Source organism: Homalodisca vitripennis, chromosome 7 (genome assembly GCF_021130785.1).
Source record: "Homalodisca vitripennis isolate AUS2020 chromosome 7, UT_GWSS_2.1, whole genome shotgun sequence".
Taxonomy (NCBI): Eukaryota; Metazoa; Arthropoda; class Insecta; order Hemiptera; family Cicadellidae; genus Homalodisca; species Homalodisca vitripennis.
Window position 1 is genome coordinate 58,177,257 of NC_060213.1, and position 16,215 is coordinate 58,193,471.

The following is a 16,215-nucleotide window of genomic DNA, read 5'->3' on the forward strand; positions in this document are numbered from 1 at the left end:
AATGACACTGGTCTACAGTAACAATCATCAGTTGGTTCATAGTAAATTAATTGTTAAAAATGTTCTGTAGCTGCAAAATGCACATTTTACACTCTCAAGTGGATAACCACTTCACTCCAAATTGAGATAGATAGTCATTGAGGGAAATTTGTGACAAGGAATCATGTTTAGAAAAAAAAGAGGAAAACCTGTTTACTTATTAGATCAAAATGTTACAAATATGTTTCTTACTAAATATTTTGTTGTTAGCTTGGGGCAAGAAGATAAGGAAACCCCTCATTGCACTTAGCCCTAAAAAGATATTGCACAGTTTCTGGAGAAACAGGTTATTTATTTGGGAGTAGGGGGTTTCCTGTCAAGATCCTAATGAAGGATAACGGGTCCTCAGTCATGTCATCTTGGAGGAAGGGCAGGATAACTGTTCCAGTCTCTTCCAGTCAAAGCAGGAAGGAAACACCTGGGAAGGCAATATTCCCTCATATTTAGGTTTTAAAAGCCTTTAACATTATAGAGATTCCCCCACTCCAAGAGTCAATCTCTGTAATAAAGTAGACCTATCGATCAACGCTTTTCACTCCAATATTTTTACATTGGCAGTTAGGGATATATCATTCCCAGAAATCGATTAGGTTGCTCAAATTTAAGTGACTCATTGGTTTTTTTAAAACCTAAGTTCATTTTATTAAAGCTAATTTTATTATTCTCACATATACAGGCTATTCACAAAAGTGTCACAAACTTTTGTAGCTGATAGTACTCATCATTTCATACAAAAAATGTCATATAAACATAGGTTGAGAAATGTGTTATTTAGTTGCTAGCAGCCATTTTGTATTAAAAAAAAATTATTATCTTTAGAACTAGTAAAGGTACAGATACCAAACTTTGCACATAGGTTATGATGAATTAGAGGAAAACCCAACAAAATAATTGTGTTATATGATTTAATATTAAGAAAATGGCGCCTATTGAGATTTTTTAAAGTCAAATAACATAAAAAACCAGTATAGCTAGAAAAATTTTAAAGACACCAAATATTTTGCAATTATAAAAATTCCAACAGTGCTCTTCCAATGAAATCTGCCTACACATAAGCAAGCATGATTACATTAGACGTATTCTTGTAGAAGCCGGGAGCAACATACATTTTATCAGTTGAAAGGCATCAGCTGTTTGTTGTTTTATTCAATATGGCTTATTCATTTTGTAAATATTTTTATATGACACAATACTATTTTCTTGTCAAAATGATTAATTGTTTACGAATTTAGCACAAGGAAGATTTCACTTGCTGCTTTGTTGCTGGGCTGGATGTGGTGGAGCACAAACATGACTTGTGTCCAAATGATTAGTGACAAGGCAAAACCCAGTAGATTTATGATTTGATTGCCAAATCTTGTCAATCGATTCTCGAATTCCATTTTTTTTTTAAGATTCAGTGGATTCAAGATTTGGCTTCAACATATCTCTACTCTCCTGTATTCCGCAACTACTAAATAGGCTTTAGTGGAGATTTGAGGAACAAAAACATTTAAAAATCTGAGTTCACCTACGATAACCTGTGTTTGCCACTTTATAAGTCAGCACGGGCTGTATCGACAGGAAAACAATATAACAGGGTTTAATTGTATTTTAGTAATTTGAAATATTTTATTGCTTATCAGCTTTAGAACTTTGAGTCTATTATTTATTTTTGGATGAATCGTACTACAAGTTTTCAAAATATTTAGATGAAATACTATGCAATTTGTATTGACTCTAATCCAAATTTCACTATTAGCACACCCCCAGTCATTAGATTGATTATTAATTACGTCCAAAAAGATCAGCACAACTTTTTTATATTAAATCGTTGTGCTCTTAACACACATATTTTTAGATTTGTAAGTACATAGTCCATTCAAGAAAATAAAGACATTTTGAAAGAAAAAAACCCATTATTTCTTACAGAAAAATTCCCCTTGGACAGTTAAAAATTCATTACCTGACTCCAGGATGCCTAGTGGAACCATTTGCTTCTATATAGCCATCCTGAACAAGGTTACGGCTACAGTATAGCCAATGCCATAGGTTCTTGAGATTTTGGTCTTCTGCTAGATCCCCATTCTGCCAGATCTCTTCCTGGGAAAACAATAACAAACTGTGACTTACGTAGAATTAATGTACATATGAGAAAGTAGACCTAAGGTAGTGTGCAGTGGGTGTTATTGGCACCTAGAGAAATCAAAAATAATTTCTATCGTTTAGGGCAAGAAGCTCTAATACAAACAAACCTAAAACTTCTTATGAATGGTTTTAGTAATAACAAAACTTTGAAGCTGGGCAAAAGGGAAATTGGTGCAACCTCTGTTGAGATCACTTGAAAGAAACACCATTGAACAAGGGGATATAGAGGCACTCTTGGTTTCAGACATGCTCAGAAAAGAAGGAAAGCACTGGTTCAGTCTCTATCCAGGCTTGTTTTCTCTATCACATGCTACTAAGTTTATGAACATCTAGTGGTGAAATAAGAAAGAACAAAGAAGAATAAAGGAATTCTGTGGGGATAAATAAATTCCAGACAAAACAAAAGTCCAAATTTAAATTCCACCCTGAATTCGAGTTTTAATCTAAATTGACTTGCAGTTATTACTTAATTTTATACATTTTTTGTTACAACTAAGTTATTGATATATGGTTACAAGATAAGTTTCTAGAATAATACTACAATAGTTATTGTTGTTATTAACTTGAAAGTAATCTCAGATTAACACTATCCATCTCCCTTAACAAATGACAATACGATTATGTGCCTTCTGTTCTGGACTAACAACCCACCTTGAGTCCATATCCAGCCAATGCCCTGCGTTTGATCTTCGTGGCTATGTCCTCAAGACCACTGTAGATAGGGTCTCGATCACTGATCAGTTTGAGCGTCCTGCGGCCAAACGTCCACACCAGATGGCTGCCGTGGGACCAGTTCACAGTCATCCGCTCAAACACGGTGTAGTCAGCTAGTGAGCCTGAAACAAATTTCACAGTATTTTATAATGGATGAAAACATACATTCCCAAACTATAAAACTTTAGTGCTAGTAACATTACATATGGTGAAAATAAAGTGTCCTCCTGCTTTCCATACTTTATTGGATGAGCATTAGCGAAGCCTACCACTCGAGAACAGGAAAAATGTGATGTAATTTTTATTGTTATATCTTTTATTAATATTAATAAGTTAACTAATTTTTAAAGATAAAGTTCAATACTGTTTTAGTAATGACAGACTCATCATGATGTGATTAGGAATTTAATATCTTTCGTAGATAAGTGAAAAACATGCATTAATACTGGGGTAATTGGCTGAGCGTTATTGAAGCCTATCATTTGAGGGGCTGAAAATATTGCCCATCCTCCTTCTGGCTTTAATGGTAATAGAGAAAGGCTGTGTGTTAGTAGTCCTCTTGTGAGAGAGCAATTTTTTAAATTGGATTAATAAGTAAATTTGTGAAGTGGCAATTTCAAATTATGTAATGTGTAGTGAGATTAACACTCAAATATATTCTATTTCAATTATTGTATTTGAAACAAAGAGCGTTACATGGATCATTATAAAGCACATGTGTCAGTGAATCAAGCTGGTGCATGGAATTTATGTTCAAATACGTAATTTATTAACTTGTAAAACATCAAAGTGGTGTGTATGTCATGTTTTTCAGACTCAGCTAGGCCTACATTGAACTCACTTTACAACCACGTGGAGTTATTCACTTATCACACATTAAGATTTTTTTTATACATAATCAAAACAACTACAAGCTGTTAACCTAAACTCTAACTTAATTCACCGACACTGGATCTTTGACAAACACAGCAACCACATGGGGCGTCTAACATAACCTAATTTTGAAAACCGGAACCACGTCATATGACAACGTGAGGCAAATAATTAAACTCTGCATCATGACATAATTCAACACGGACATCTGACCTTCTACATGTGACAACACCAACATGCGGCTGCTAATCTGAACTTCAAAAATACGTTGAACCACGACAAAGTTATATTTTTGTTTCAACATTTATAATAATATTCTACAAGCTTTTATATGTCAATGTCATAGAAGTCTGCCATATATAGGGATAGCCAGCTTTCATTGTCTCATTATCCTGTGGCGAAATGCTTGCTGTCGAGAAACTCTATGTAACGTGATATTCCCACTGATATTCCCACGTGATATTCACTGTTTAACATCCTTATTAGTAACTAGGTGATAATTTTAGGAGTGTACTGTATATTGTGCCCCATTATGTACCAACTAACAACCTTTCTTATCTATATGTTACCCTGAACATGTGTAATAAATAAAAATTAATTTATATTGTAAATTATTCAGCAGTTGACCATGGATAAGATTCCATAATTTCCAATATAAATGCTATACTTTTCTGTTACGCATAATTATTTTGGACGATATAGAGACATGAAATGTAGCAACAACACAGCTGTAAGTGAACGAAGTGGAAGTGAGAGTACTAGTGAATCAGCAGCATGTAACTTATGTATTGTGTGCGTTAACCCATTGCGGATCGTGAAAAGGCGCGCGCGCGGGCCTTAGAGTACGAATTAATCCGTATTGCAACGCAGCACCCGCAGTGTTTGCACGCCTACCTGCCTGCTTAGCGCGCTCGCTAATTATACATGTTTTGTTTGTTTATGTTGTTATTTATGTTATATAAACATTATATAGATCATATTAGACAAGTATATTATACTAGAAGTATATTCAAGTATATTCATAAATATCCTCGGAAGCACTACTTTGAGCGTTTTTATTGATATTGAAATGATGTTGAAATAGAGTTTCCACATCCGGTGGTGTCCCAGGAACAATGTCTGAAATAGTCTGAACATCTGAATCATGGTCACTAGCCCGCTCGTCACTGTCAACATTAGTATCCGCGTAATTATGAAAACGTGGACAAATACGCGTGATAGAACCGTCTCCATCCTCAATAACACTATCGATATCACTTTCATCACTTCCACTTTCTAATAACAGTCTATCTAATTCAGATGATCGTAAATTGTCACCCATTTTATTTAAGTACACGCACACGAGGCAAAGGAAAATAGAACGCCACGACTGTACGCCTCAGACAAACAATTTGTCGCAAATAATAACGTTATTGACCGATAACGAGGGGAGTATTTGTGGACGAGTATCAGAGATAAGATAGGAAGCCAGTCCAGGAAAACTGGCTATAAATATCTCCGAGGCTTATAACAGCGATAAGCGTTCAAAACAAATGAGTCATCCGTACCACGTCATCCGCGTGAGGGTCACGTCATTGTACTTTTGGTCCACGCCTCGCTCCGCGTCACCCTCACGTCGTTGATCCGCAATGGGTTAACTCAGCTCAGTGAATTATTTAATAGTATGTGTGAATTATTGGTGTTATTAGTACTGTGTAGTATTGTGTGATTTGTACTACCTCAGTAAATTATTTAATAGTGTGTGTGCATTATTGGTATTAGTAGTACTGTTTAGTATTGCATGCTTTGCCTCAGCTCAGTAAATCAATAGTTTGTAGTGTGTGTGAATTATTGGTATTAGTAGTACTGTGAGTGATTGAGGTTATTGAGACCGATAGAGTCACAAAGACATTTACATAAAGACAGTACATAAAGAAATTTGTTTGTAATTCAAACAATGTAGAGAGAGTTATGAAAATATAGCAGAACTTTGTTATATCTGGAAAAAACACAAAGATATATAGCTCATTACTCATATACTCATTTCCTCTAATGTACTTCTACTGGATGAAAAAACATTTAGTCATTACCTGACAGAGTGGTGGTGATGAGTCGGTTGTCATGTGTCGGGTGCCAGGAGAACGATGTCAGTGTCTCCTCCCCCCTTGGCTGTACACTGCGCTCCAACACTGACGGTTCCGTCTCATCCATCGACTGTTGCACATCATGGAGGTGTATCACTGCACTATCCCGTTGCAGCGAGCCCAGCAGGTTGTGTCTGAATGGAAACAAACATCATAGAAAGTTGTTCTCATGTTGTCATTTTGTTTTATTGGTATTAATAAAATGCCAATATAACATTCAAATTAATGAATATCACATTTTATATGGATTAAACTTTTTTAATACAATGATGTCACTTGATTTCTGCTATAAACATAAAAATGACATAGTTAAACATAATATTTATACAATTTCAATAAAAATTAATCCTAAAAAATACTTTTATCCGAGGGGCTGTGGTCCTTGAACTATTATAGACCGCAAACACACCCACACATTCTAACAGCTGGCAGACACAACCCTATTCCCTGTGTGCAATAAGTGATCAACTGGCATTAAGACATGCAGAAAATATTTTACAAAATCTGTACAATGTATTACAATAAATGTATTAAATTTGTTATCTCTATGATAAATTAAAAATAGAATAGTGTATGACAATGTACATGTGATATGTTAAAGTATTGGAATTGTGATTTTAATACAACCCTATACAATTAAACGTTACCATTACTATTTCACAAGTAACTGTATTTGGACTTATTAAGTAACCCATTCGGTGCGGCTGGCCCACAGGCGGCACCCGCGCGTCATGGCCTTGGAGCGGTGGGGTGCGCGGGTGGACTACCGCGCATCGCATTGTGTATAGGCTCAGTGTGGTTCAGCCAGTCGCCGGAGTAGGTTGGTACGCTACAGCAGTTGGTTAATGGTTCGTGTCGATCTTGGAACGTGGTTCGTTCGCGTCTCGCCGCCACACTACGGGGTCCGCCCGCGACCCCTAGTTTTTATTACTGTCTGTTAAGTTTTAGAGTGTTCACTGTTATTTTTGTGTGTACAATAGTTTTTGTTGTGTGTGTACGAGTGTTGTACGATGAGTACAATGGATCATTCAATCCCTGGACCGTCTGGAAACGCCTCAGAAGCTACCCGCGTGTCGACGTAGATGACCCTGTTCAACGCGCTGTGGATGACGTATCGGATGAGGAATCAGATGATGCATCGTCGGTAAATGATGCTGATGAGGATCCCGAAATATACACTACAGCTCCACAATGGACAATAACAACTTCAGTAATGGGACCTGTTTCAAAACCTTCCACGACAAATTATAAATTTGAACATAAGTGGGAGGATTGTATATAATGTAAATAGTTTAATTTTTTTTAAATTTAGGATACAATGTACAATAAAAGTGCGTAGTGATAAAATGCGCTCGCGGTTGACGCTATTGAGCGCGTTCGGCAGTGCAGCTTGTGCGCGGGAGTACAGGAGTGACAACGCCAGGTGCTGCGGGGTCCGCTGGCGACTGATGACTCTGATGGGCCAGAACGCACATCAGGAGTTCGGATTTGTGATTCTAATGCCATTTCCAGACATTTCAACACATAAGGTAGGATTTAGTAACATAACATTTTTTGGCACCTAGGGTACTTGATATAATTTTTCAGCAGCGAATGTGTTAAGGCATCAATGTTTCATTACAAATAAATATTTATCACAAACTTTAAAGCTATACATGCTACCAGGTTCCACAGCTTCACACACAAAATTCTCTGCAATATAACACAGGTATCCCACGCATTTCCTTTCTAAATAGCATAGCAATAACTTCTGAGAAAAGTGATGGTTATTAGAAGTTATTCCCATCTTTGGATCCACTTTCAAACATTCGGATAGTAAAGTTGGAGAGTGAAATAATTCCTATAAGCACTACTCAGGCTACTCAAAGTTTTATGCAAAATTCTACAATATTAGATCGAATCCTATGATTTAAATGGTTGCTATTGACGATTTAAGGCCAGATATAGCTATTTATTAGTGAACACAATAAAATGATACCACCCTATAATAATTTTAAAACATAAATAGAAATATGTAAAGCAAATAAATATTTTTTCAGAGTTTTAACCCTTAGGTGAGAGTGGACATGATCCACCCGTGAGTAGTGGTGCTGTCTGTATAGTCGGCTCGTCTGGCAGACTGGTGGGATTTAGCACAAATCTCACGCTCCATGCCTTGTTCCAGTTAAATGCATTTAGCTCACTTAAATTATAGCTTTGAAGTGCACATTTTCTTGTAGAAAACTACTGTTACTTTATGTACTGTAACTATGTAATTTTATCTAAAAAACAATAGTTAGTAATATTAATAAAAATGATTACAATAACAATTAATAATTAATTGTTTACAAAAGAAAACTGATGAAACATGTACCTTGTGGGACACCAGACAATCTTGGTAATAGTCTTAGCCTGAGGAAGAGTCAGGACAGGTTTTTCAAAGCCACGAAGGTCCCAGATAGCTATCTGATTCTCGTAGTATGAGGCCAACTGATGGTCATTATGGGGTGGGATACAGACTCCATAAACAGCCTTGGTAGGAGCGGAATTAGCTGCTTTTGCTGGATCTATACATCAACGTATAACATCAGAAAGAATAAATATTATTTGTTAAAACGAAATTGTTATTAAAAAGAAGACAGATTTAAAAAATAATACTTTAAAAAGAAAACTTACATTAAAAACCTTATTTAAAGAGTAATAAAGTTCTTGATATTGTTAGTAAAGGAGGTTCCTAATTAAAATTTGATAAATTTATTGAAAAGATCAAACTTCTTGGGTTTGCAAAAACCAGGATAATTATTGTTAACAATGATTCCAGATGTCAAAAGAAATCATAGAACCCTAATTACCTTAACAACTGATTTCCCAGAGCCAAATTTAATCCAGACTTTTCTAAATATCTTCTGGAAATGTCTGTAATGTTCATTTTTGTCATGAAATTTATCCAAGAATACTGAATAGAGAATACAAGCCGATAATGAAAGCTCAAAGTATACTTTCTATAAATTATATCTATAGTTTTTTTATTCAATGAAAAATAATAGAGAAAAGAGAACAAATAATATAGTTAAATCTAATTAACGTTTTTATTTTATCACAGTGTCAGATTCTTAAAACTACAAAGACAAAATGACTACATGTTACCACGCAGGTCGACCAGCTTGAGGTGTTTGTTATTCATGCCTACGACAAGAGTCCGCGGCTGGTGAAGCAACCACGCTAGTGAATGGGCAGTATCGCTCAGACCCAGTTCTGCAACAGGCCGCACGTAAGCATCACCACTGTGCGTTGGTCGCGCAAGACACTTCTGCACGTCCCACAGCAGCACCGAGTGGTCGGTGCGGTACTTGTCGAGCCCTGCAGCTACCATACTCGTATGACTCGGGTTCCAAGCGACAGTGTTGCACTGGCGTGCGTGCTTTGGGGCTGAAGACACAAAGCATTCACAAGCATTAATCCTTTTTTCATCCTCATCACAAACCCAATAAGATGTAAATATGAATTAAATAGTACCAAACACAATGAATATAAAATATGAAATTTGTTCCACAATGATTTAAACTTTGCTGCTCAGGTTGAGCTGTAGTAAATAATTTCCAAACAAAGACAAACTAGCCACTGGTTATATGAATGAAATTGAAAATAAAAATAACTAAATAAATGTGGAAAAGAAGACACATTAATTTAAATCCATTATATTAAATGGAACAAGCCAAATGACATTCAAAAATAATTTATGAACTAAAACCATTCATTTCAGCTAAAATATTAAAATGTAGTTATTGATAGCTATGCAAGAATTTATGTATTTCCAGTTGATTTTGAGGAATATAATGAAGAGCTGTTTTGAGTTGGGTGCTTTACTTGCACAGTTCAAAGCCACTATATTTAAACTGATAAGAAATATTAGCTTTATCTGCAGTTGTAAGACATCTTCTTTGTTGAAGCTTCTTGCTAAAATGTCAATAAAGTTATATGTTACAAAAGGCATAACACATAACAGTTGTGTTATACCTTTTGTAACACATAACCATGGCAAATATCCAAAATTCTGTTATCCTTTCAAACCATCTATTGTCAATAACAAACTTTAAACAAAGAGTTATCAATGTGTTTTGTTTTTCAGCACTTCTGCCGTTCAAAGGAAGTCCATATATTTGTCTTCATCACACTGATATAGACTTATCATGGCTAAATAAAGGAAAATAATTATTTATACCAAAAGTTGCCCTTGGAAACTTGTAATGAGGAAATTACATCAGATTTATTATGTTGCTGTAAGAGTAGCTACTTTACTTGTCATCAGATACATTTTAATAATGATACATTTTTTTACATTTCAAATAAAAACTACATTTGAAATAGGAGAAAGATGCTGCATATGTTATTTTGAATTCAGACATGGAGATAAATATGTCATTGAGCAATACTCATCTCAACTTTTACGACCAGCGTTGAAAACAGTGCATCAACTTGGGTTATACAGCTTTTTGAGTACATTGTGATACAGCAAGTAGTAGAAAGAGAAATCAAAATTGGGTTGTCTAGTTTAACTAACATTCACGTTGCTACACTATAGACCATGGAATTAAAAGTTGGTCTTCAATTTGTGTTCTAGAAAGAGAAATTTGCATTAAGTAAACACAAGTAAATTTCCTACATCACTATCTAAGGGGGCAATCAGCTTTAGAAGATAGTTGACAGAAAAACATCCAGTTGCTTATCTAGAGTTTATGAAAAAAGATTTCATTGTGTATCTCTTCCTCATTCTTCTGACTATACTTGGAGTTACTCTAGCTGCCAAGCCTTTTGGAGAGAGGAGTGTCAGTCAATATTTCTGGAGAAGTGCAAATTTATGGTATATGTTACACATCAGGAGCATTGTAAACAATATTTCACATTATTAAAACAGCGAAATGAATTCATATCAAGTAAAGGCCTGTTGATACCTAGTAGGTAGTTTTCCTGATTAAGCAATCCGGAGAATTACTAAGTTCATGAAAACACATCAATATTCCCTGAGAGATCAAATGTAGGATAAGTCAGAATATAGTGTTTCACATTTGAGGCACTTCAGAAAAGATTTGTGCACATGCAAAACTTACAGAAAACTAAGATTATACACTCTCATAATATCAGTTGTATTTGTTGTAACTGACACTAGGTTCTGTAGGACTTTTGATCACCCCTCATCTATAGTTCTCTGCGCATGTTGCCTTTTACCAATGCTTAAGAGTTAGTGGCACAACTCGACTCAGTTGAGTTATTTTAAATTAAATAGGTAACAGTGGTACATTTAAGCTGTACATATACAAATAATGAAATGATAAGCTATGAAAAGCACTCATATTATTGTTTGTTGTGATACAATTTTATTTCTAATAATTAAAAACAAACAGAAGTTTATTTGACACAGCTTGTGTGTTCTGTGTTTCAACTGCACTTCTTCCTTCTCCATGTCCTCCTGACAATGTTCTTGTGCAACTAACTGGTAACTTCGATCGGCATACTCATACCAGTCATGAAAGCAACGTTGTTGTTTCATTCTGGCTAACTTTCACACATGGCTGGGTGATACAAAAGCACATTATATGATAAACTTAAACTTTTAAGACAATCATCTTTTCAAAATACATACCAAGCTCAAGACCGGCGAGTCCGAGTCCGTCATACATGGAGGGGCCAAAACACGTGAGAACCACTTTCCCGTTGGCTTGTCCGACGGCAAGCAACACGTCCGCCCCAGGCTGTGGGTAGATATCCACACATTTGACATAATGGTGGTTGGCAATAATAGCCAACAGGTGCGCCACTGTGCTCTCCGTTATGTCCACACCTATGATAATGACAATACATGAATGTAATACAGGACAAGAAACTGTGGGAGCTCATTCTACATGTAAAAAAATGTAAAGTTTATATAAACTTGAGTACGGAAATGCTTCATTAGTGAGTTACAGCTAGCAAAAGATTTGCCCGGATTTCAGCACATGATGTAAAACGAGGTCTTCCTGAAATTCTGGTAAGGTAAATTAAAGGGGAAATTCAATCATTTCTTTATGACCCGATAAATTTAATGAAACAGGTTCCAGAAATGTAAGTTACGTAGTTTTTGAGAACACCACTGTCAAATGCAAACAAATAGAGTGAAAAACTTATTCTCTCATCTTTTCCATCGTTTCATAACTTTGATATTTTACCAAGGAACATATAATAATTTTTAATAAAACTTATAGAAACGTTTTTTCTGAACAAAACTAAGTAAATAAAGTACATAGAAAGAAAATAGATGTTTGATTAAAGAAAGTTTTATCTATAACAGTATAACACACCTTTTATATTTTACTGACTATAACTTTGTTAATTACCCATTAAACAAATTAAATTCCTAATAAGAAATTGTAATTTTAATTTTTTAAGTCAAAACTTATTTAATAGAGTAGATTGATTTTAGCAGTGCATTCAGGTGCTACTGGCATACTGTACTTTAATTGGGTTTAAAAGCACGGAATGATGTTTTATGGGAAATTTTTATTATAATTAGGCAATACAATAAGCATCTGTTCAACAATGATATGATTTGAATTATAGAATTCATATAATTTTGAAAGCTAACAACTGAGTTCCATTATTTTTACTTGTAGAAAGAACTCCCACAGTTTCTGCATATCTTCGTGAATCACCCTGTATATATTTAATAAAAAAAAAACCTTGTGTGAAGCTCTACAGCCTATAGGATGAAATGACCGCCAGTTGTACGGTTAAGAATTTTATGTACACTTGAAATTCTTTTATTCCCAAAAAGAATTATAGTGAATTGAATCTACTACAGACATAATGAAAATCTCGTTAACGTCATTATATGAATAACACAGGTTTACACACAAAATGTAACATTCATTAAATAAGGTTTTTTTGTTTATTTTTAAGTTTACAAAATCCAAAACTGAAAGCATAAATAGCCTACCACGTCTCAGTTTTATGTTATAGTACCGCTGTCATAGTCATATACCATAATTTGTGTTTAAAAGCTGAAAGTGGTTGTGCAGCCCTGCAGAGCAGTGGTGGGGGGCAAGATAAAACATTCCTTTGTGTCTGGTGACTCACAGCAGCACAGCAGTAGTGAGCAGGGTATTTTAAGAGAGAGGTTGTGTGTTCAGTTTAATTTCAACACTTCTTAAGTAATTTTTTTGTAATGTCTAGTTTACGTCGAGTTTTTGTAAAAATCCTCCAGACATGTTTTGTTACGTGTGTGGAAGGTACATCATTAAATCACAAGGAAGGCCTATAACTGAAGAGGTAAGAAAGGCATACTTCCTTTATTTTGGCTGCAAGGTGGGGGACCAGGAAAAAAGTTGGGCCCCACATATTTTGCTGCATTAGCTGTTCGGTCAACCTTATCCAATGGGCCAAAGGGAACAGAAGGTCAATGCCCTTTGCTGTTTCCAATGGTTTGGCGTGAGCCTAGCAACCATTTCAATGATTTGTTATTTTTGTTTGTCAAACCCTGAGGGATATTCAAAGAAGCAAAAATGTAAAATCCAGTACCCAGACGTGCCCTCAGCAATCAAGCCAGTTTCCACATGGAGACGATTTGCCAATTCCCACCCCTCCAGTTGACTGGGAAAATTTTTTTATTCCCAATATTAGTGAAGATGATTGCCAGCAAATGGACATGAAGATGTAACTGAGCAAACAGATAACCCTAACGATCCTACCTTTGAGCCTCAGATGTCAAATGAACCACATTTTATCAAACAAAACGAATTGAATGATCTTGTTCGTGATTTAGGCCTCTCTAAACAGAAAGCAGAACTGTTAGGATCACGACTTCAAGAATGGAATCTTCTAGCAAAAGGCACGACAGTGTCTTGCTTTAGAAAAAGTAAATGTACAGTTTTCAGCCTTCTTTCTAACCCGGGATCACTCGCAGCGCTGTTAGGGTTGAACCTAACATTGGTAAATGGAGTACAATATTACTAGTCAAAGTTACTATATTTTTTCTCGTCTTTTTTGTCTATTCCTCGTTGAAGTGTCTGTGAGCATGTTTTTTTCGCGCGAAAAGAGTAAGTTCCGTGTGGTGGGGGTAACTGGTGGGGAGGGGAGTGTAGCCATACGCGCGCTGTTAGTGCCAACCTACCCGCGCGAGTAACGATGTTGTCTCATTTGTTAGGTGCTACCTAACGACGCGAGTAACCGCGTTAGTGTTTTGTTTTGTGTTCAACTTTAGTTTTTTTGTTGATTTAATTTTAATATTGTGGTGTAGTTAATCTGTTTGCTTGAACTAAGTGACATTTATAAACAGATACTTAAAAATGAACATGAACACATTTTGGGTTGGTTTAGAAGAAGAGGAGAATTTTGTTGCACGATGACGTGTCAGATTTGGAATGCAACAACTGAAATTGATGATCAAGACACCAACTCAGAGCAGTCAGACTTCGAGAATGAACCTAATGAAGTTACTGAAAATGCTGGTCCATGTGAACCCAGTGTTACGACACCAACTGTAAGTAGGCCTAATCTATCATTAGTCTCTAACTTACTAACCGTACTAATGTAGGAAGAGACCAAATCACGGGATGGAATGTACATGAACCTCCCAGTTCAAGAACACCTAGGCAAAATATAATTACAACAATACCTGGAGTAAAGGCTATGGCACGTCATTCCTAACACAATTTATGACACGTGGAAATTGTTTTTTTTTTTCCCGACACGTTAATTGATGAAATAGTACGTTGTACAAATGAACAGCTGTTAGTTATGAGCCAAAAGTACACAAGAGGAGAAAAAGACTGCCCTCAAACAGATTTTTGCGAATTACACGCATTTTTTGGTATTTTGTATTTGGCTGGTGTCAAGAAAGGTAACCATTTGAATATTGATGAGCTTTGGGCAAATGATGGCACTGCTCCTGATTTCTTTGTGGCTACGATGTCTAAAAAGCGTTTCCAAACACTCATTCAGGCCATAAGATTTGATAAGAAGAGCACAAGACCTGCCCGATCAACTAAGGATAACTTAGCACCAATACGGGACGTGTTTGAGGCATTTTGTAAAAAAATGTCAAGACACTTACAATCTAGGTGCATTAACAACTCTAGACGAAAATGTTTGGAGGCGTTTAGGGGCAAGTGCCAAATTCAGGCAATATATTGGCCCAACAAACCCGCGAAATACGGGATTAAAGATTTACGCACTGGTTGATGCAAGGACTTTTTTTACAAACAACCTCGAGATTTATCCTGGAAAACAGCCTCCAGGAGAGTTTTGATTTAGGCAATGATTAGTGAGTGTTGTAAAACGTATGATAAAACCCATTGACAACTCCGGAAGAAATGTTTACAATGGATAATTATTTTCATGGACATGACCCATTGGCTAATGACCTCTATGCAAATCACAGACTTACTGTAGTAGGAACTGTTCGTAAAAAATAAGCGCCAATTGCCTTTAGAACTCACGACCAATTTACGTGAACGTCCAGTAAAGAGTACTATATTTGCCTTCTCCAAAAGCCCAAAACAACTGTATGCTAGCCTCATACATTCCAAAGAGAAATAAAAATGTTTTAGTCGGATCAACCATGCACAAACAAGGAGTGATTGACGAAGAAAGTGGTGATAATTTTGAAACCAGAACTAATCACATTTTACAACCTCACAAAAGGAGGTGTAGATGTGGTTGACAGAATGAAAACAGAATATTGTGTTTCAAGGATTAGTAACAGATGGCCGTTCACTGTATTTTGTTCTTTGTTTGAATATTGGAGCCATTAACAGCCAGATAATTCTGAAGAGTAACACAAACATTCTAATGCCCAGACGGAAGTATTTAACCGAGTTGGCTAGAGCACTTGCAATCCCCCACATTACAAGACGGTCATCACTGACGAACTTATCAATTTCACTTCGCCAAAAGATCAGAGCATTGTGGGAACACCTGCAACACACCAGCACCACCTCCAGAAAAGACGGACAAAAAAACCCGATGTGTATACTGTCCTATTAGAAAAAAAACAGGTATACACAGGCCAGATGTAGTGGTTGTAACCACGCAGTATGCAAAGAGCATATTTCTTCTACAAGTGCTGACATGCTTCCAGTGCGCAGCCTGCAGAAAACCCTCAGATGCAGAGTAAATGATCAAAGAACACCTTTGTGATAATCAGAGACTGTACATGTTTATGTAAATGTTACATTTTAAGAATATTACAATGTTTTTTTTTTTATTTTGGCACTCGAGAGGCATTTTTTTCAAAACTGCTCATATAATCAATATGTATATTTTTTTATAACAAACCATTTAAAATGTTTCATAATAATGTATAAAGTACTGTTTAAGATGCAATTAG

The 16,215-nt window shown here is 35.9% G+C and overlaps 1 protein-coding gene across 2 annotated transcripts in view; it reads right to left on the bottom strand.

Moving 5' to 3' along the window:
* The window catches only part of LOC124365851 (GATOR complex protein MIOS-B-like), a 57,763-nt gene that overhangs the window by 32,463 nt on the left and 9,085 nt on the right, over positions 1-16,215 (bottom strand). For both annotated transcript variants that reach the window (XM_046821917.1, XM_046821918.1), the window contains exons 3-8: positions 11,497-11,694; positions 9,003-9,284; positions 8,230-8,422; positions 5,823-6,010; positions 2,818-3,002; positions 1,985-2,121 (exon numbers count right to left, since the gene is read on the bottom strand). In XM_046821917.1, the coding sequence (XP_046677873.1) occupies positions 1,985-2,121; positions 2,818-3,002; positions 5,823-6,010; positions 8,230-8,422; positions 9,003-9,284; positions 11,497-11,694 (1,183 nt within the window). The remainder of the gene's footprint in view (positions 1-1,984; positions 2,122-2,817; positions 3,003-5,822; positions 6,011-8,229; positions 8,423-9,002; positions 9,285-11,496; positions 11,695-16,215) is intronic.